General features: G+C 40.4%; 1 protein-coding gene across 1 annotated transcript; it reads right to left on the bottom strand.

Annotated features, from left to right (window-relative positions):
• Positions 1 to 2,932: 2,932 nt before the first annotated feature.
• LOC139186453 (small ribosomal subunit protein uS14-like) lies at positions 2,933 to 3,070 on the bottom strand. The gene has a single exon (XM_070800815.1). It carries the CDS (start codon positions 3,068 to 3,070, stop codon positions 2,933 to 2,935), a length of 138 nt encoding a protein of 45 aa, XP_070656916.1.
• Between the last annotated feature and the right edge of the window lie 1,017 nt (positions 3,071 to 4,087).

The following is a 4,087-nucleotide window of genomic DNA, read 5'->3' as shown; positions in this document are numbered from 1 at the left end:
CTGAGCTACCAGGGAAGCCCCGTAACCTAGTTTATTAGAACCTGGGTTTGTCAGTGGCTCAGCGGTAAATAATCTGCCTGCAATGCGGGAGACCCCAGTTTGATTCCTAGGGTTAGGAAGATCCCCTGGAGAAGGGTTAGGCTACCCACTCCAGTATTCTTGGGCTTCCCTGGTGAGTCAGATGGTAAGGAATCTACCTGCAATGTGGGAGACCTGGGTTTGATCCCTGGGTTGAGAAGATCCCCTGGAGGAGGGCATGGCAACCCACTTCGGTATTCTTGCCTGGAGAAATCCCCATGGACAGAGAAGTGTGGCGGACTACAGTCCATGGGGTAGCAAAGAGTCGGACACAACTGAGTACTAAGCATAGCACATAGCTAAGTTACATCTTAGCTCAAGGTTGGGTTCTCAAGTTGGCAAGAAAGGAAAAACTACCAATTAGTTAGTTACTGTCAAAACTCCTTTTAGAATGATGCCAACTGGAGGCCACCAAAGCATCTTGCAGTTGGGACTGGCTCAGCCAGTTTTTCCTTGTGGTTTGGAATACATTGCTTTATCTTCTGTTGAGCACCAGATGAAGAAGTTGGCTTCTGTTTAGGGACCATGTTGTAAGAAAACTATCTTCGGTGTCTGAGTAGCAGAATTCTATTTAGTGCATCTGATTCTCACACTATGAGAAGCTCAGAGGAGCTGAGATAAACTGAGAGAACAGATTCATGTTTTTGCTTTTACTTGTCTTGGGCATACACACTCAGCATATTGAGAGAGATGGCAGGTGGGATTTCTGGCTCCATCTTACTATTTTTCTGTCTTTCTTGCTACCTTTTGCCCACCTTCCCAAGGTATATAGTTGGATTTCCACACACAAAAAATGTTAATAGGTATTTTTAATGCTGCTTTTCTATGCTGGCAGTGTAGTAACTGGCTATTGTATTTTTTTTCCATTTCCCCACAATGAAATTGGAAAAAGTTGATGGATTTTACATATCTCTTAATGTCTAGTGGCAAATAATGTCCAGCTCTATTCCCACCCGGAGTGGTGCCCCCTGCAAGTTGCCACAGTTGATGAGCCTGGCCTCAGAACAGCCATACCCAGCACTGTTCTTACACTAGTGAGAGACATTCTCTGCTGCTGCTTTAGCCTAAAGCTCTAGAGTTCCCCTCCCAAGGTCTATAAACGCTCAGGCAGATTATGGAGCTGGGCTCATTAAAATCTGGCTTTCAAGCAGTGGTGGTAACAGAATATGATGCTATCACTTCTATTTTCATTTTCTGAACTGACTGTGGCATTACTCACTGGAGACACACTGGACCTTTTGAACACGTTTTTCTGCAATTAACTTCACAGATGTAAAAGTGCCAAGAAGATTTTCAAAATACGGCAGAGCAAATTTCCAAATCTGGTTTAATAATACAAAATAACTGCTGTTTGTATGTAATAAACAACAGTATGTAAAAGAGGTAGACTTATAAATGCATTAAATAAACTACTTTTAAAATAGGTAGAGAAAAATTTTTAAATTGTTAGCACTGAGCTTTATGTAAGTAGGCGTTCATTAAATATTATTCCCTTTCATTTTCTTTCATTTTTAATCCTCCATATTTAGAAGACGGGTTTTTATAAAGGACTTTGATGACAGAAAGGGGGAAAACTGCTTGGGTAAGAAGGGTAGCCCTTGTATCACCCATTTCCTTGTTTATTCTGGGAAGGTCATGAGGCACAACAGAAATACTCTGAATCAGACAAACCTCTATTGACATCGAAGCTAGCTGTGTGACCTTAGGCAAACTATTAAATTTTCTGAGCATCAGCTTCTTATTCTTAGAATAAGAGAATATTCTGAATATTTAAGGCAGTGAATAATTACACTGCCTTGCAGAATCATTGTAACAGTTTAGGATGAGGTCACTGAATTTGTTTACTTTTCGTTCCAAGCAACCGTCTTAATAGTGTAGATTTTGTGGCAAGTGCATGGGCTCTGAACCTTTTTAGTGATTTCTCAGTGTAAGCCAGTGATTCTCGTTTGCCTAACCATATTGTTTACCTTAGAAAATGAATACACCATTTTTGCAGATATAGGCATCCTGGCTACCAGAGTGGTGAGGTCTCATCTTAAATTATTATACCTCAACTCATGAGTGTGATTGAGTTTCACTCCTTCCAGAGATGAACCTGATTTTTATGTGCAGGTAAAATGAAGTTTTGAGCTTGCAAAGTCAGAGACTAGAAGCTGAAGGTTACATATTCCGCATGGTGAGGAATTTTACCCTTGGAGACCTTGACAGAATGGGCAAACCTCTTTCCAGATTACTCTGCTTCTGTGTACCCATTAAAATTTAAATTTAATCGTTATTAAAGTAATGACTGGACATAATTTAAGAATAAAAAGTAGTATTTTACTTATAATGAAAAACTCTCAATTCCTGCTATTTCAACCACTTTAAACTCTTTAAGCTATTTCTTCTTCTTCCTTTCATTGTCTGGTGGTTTCTAATTGTTCATTTGTAAAGAATACATTACTGGGAGCTCTGTTTCTAGACAGAGTTGGCCAGTTTGTGGACCCTGCCACAGAGTGATAGGATATGGGGCCTGGCTCTCACACTAGGATACTCTCGAAATAATTTCTGAAGGCTTTTCTTCTTTTGAAATTTTTAACTTTTATTTTATATACAAAGAGCTAGTATTATTTCTGTGTAAAGACTCTGCCTGCAATGCAGGAGACCTGGGTTTGATCCTTGGGTTAGGAAGATCCCCTGGAGAAAGAAGTGGAAACCCACTCTGGTATTCTTGCCTGGAGAATCCCATAGACAGAGAAGCCTGGCAGGCTGCAGTCCATGAGGTCGCAAAGAGTTGAACATGACTGAGCGACTGATGTGCTGAATGATCCATTCAAGGAAGTTCACTTGGTCCAACTTAATGAAGCCAATGTCATCACTGGCAGAAACACTGCTGACACATATTGAGGCCGCATTTCCAGATGAGATCGTGATAGTTTGAGCATACTTGGCAGGAGCGAGAACCCTGGCTGTATTCTCTCAGATGGCTCCAGTAGAGCTGCTGGTGACCCATGTTGCTTTCTCGGCTATAAGGAGATGCAAGGAATGAAGGCTGAAGTCTTTTCTTTTGGGTGGATAGATTTCTTCATAAAGATAGTCTCCTATTTCCTACCTGATGATATAAAACTGGCTGCACGCATTTTGCGAGTCCAGCAGGGGAAATGTGCTGGTGAAGGGAGTGGGTGGGGTGGGTGGGCAACAGAGTTTTATTAGAGTTTGAGGTCAGAATCTGCCTACCAATGCAGGAGAGGTGGGTTCAATCCCTGGGTTGGGAAGATCCCCTGGAGAAGGAAATGGCAACCCACTCTAGTTTTCTTGCCTGGGAAATCCCATGGACAGAGGATCCTGGTGAGCTACAGTCCATGAGGTCCCAAAGAGTCAGATATGGCTGACTCAACAGCAAAAGTTATGAGCTCTTTGGAGAATGAGCTGGACCTTATTCATCTGGTATTCCTTGTGGCCCTGAGCTAGATGTCTTACACATCCTGACACAGAAATGTGTGAGCAGATTGGCTGGGCTATTTGTCTCATTGTTATTTGTTAGGAGCTGAGTGGAGTGTTTGCTTGATACTCCATGTATATTCCTTTGAAAACTGAGAGAGAATGGCTGGCCTTCCCAGCAGAGAAAGACTGCTCTTTGATCACAGTGAATACATTGCTGAGCTTCCAGCTATATGATAGAAAATAAAGGAGTCAGACACATATGTATAAAGTGCTTAAGATAGTTTTGGGTATAAGAACTATTATTATATTTATAGCTATCAATGAGTTGAAATAATTTATTAATTGAACAAATAATTCTTTTGAGCCTTCAGTTTTGCTAAAGTGGTCCTTAATTTGAGTAATAGCCTATTCTCAGGTAGCATACATTCTAGGAGAGACACATGAAAAACTGATAAGCTATACTTAGATTCACAACAGCATCAAAAATAATAAAATACATAGGAATAAATTTAACCTAGGAGGTTAAATTTGATTTGTACATTAAATTTGTACATAAATTTATTAAATTTTAACACTAAACAATTAT

The sequence above is a fragment of the Bos indicus genome, chromosome 2 (assembly GCF_029378745.1).
Source record: "Bos indicus isolate NIAB-ARS_2022 breed Sahiwal x Tharparkar chromosome 2, NIAB-ARS_B.indTharparkar_mat_pri_1.0, whole genome shotgun sequence".
NCBI lineage: Eukaryota > Metazoa > Chordata > Mammalia > Artiodactyla > Bovidae > Bos > Bos indicus.
Note: the sequence above shows the minus strand (reverse complement) of the source record. Positions and strands in the feature narration are given on the sequence as shown.

Coding starts and splice junctions, on each gene's coding strand:
- LOC139186453 (XM_070800815.1), bottom strand. CDS start 3,070: ATGGGTCACCAGCAGCTCTACTGGAGCCATCTGAGAGAATACAGCCAG.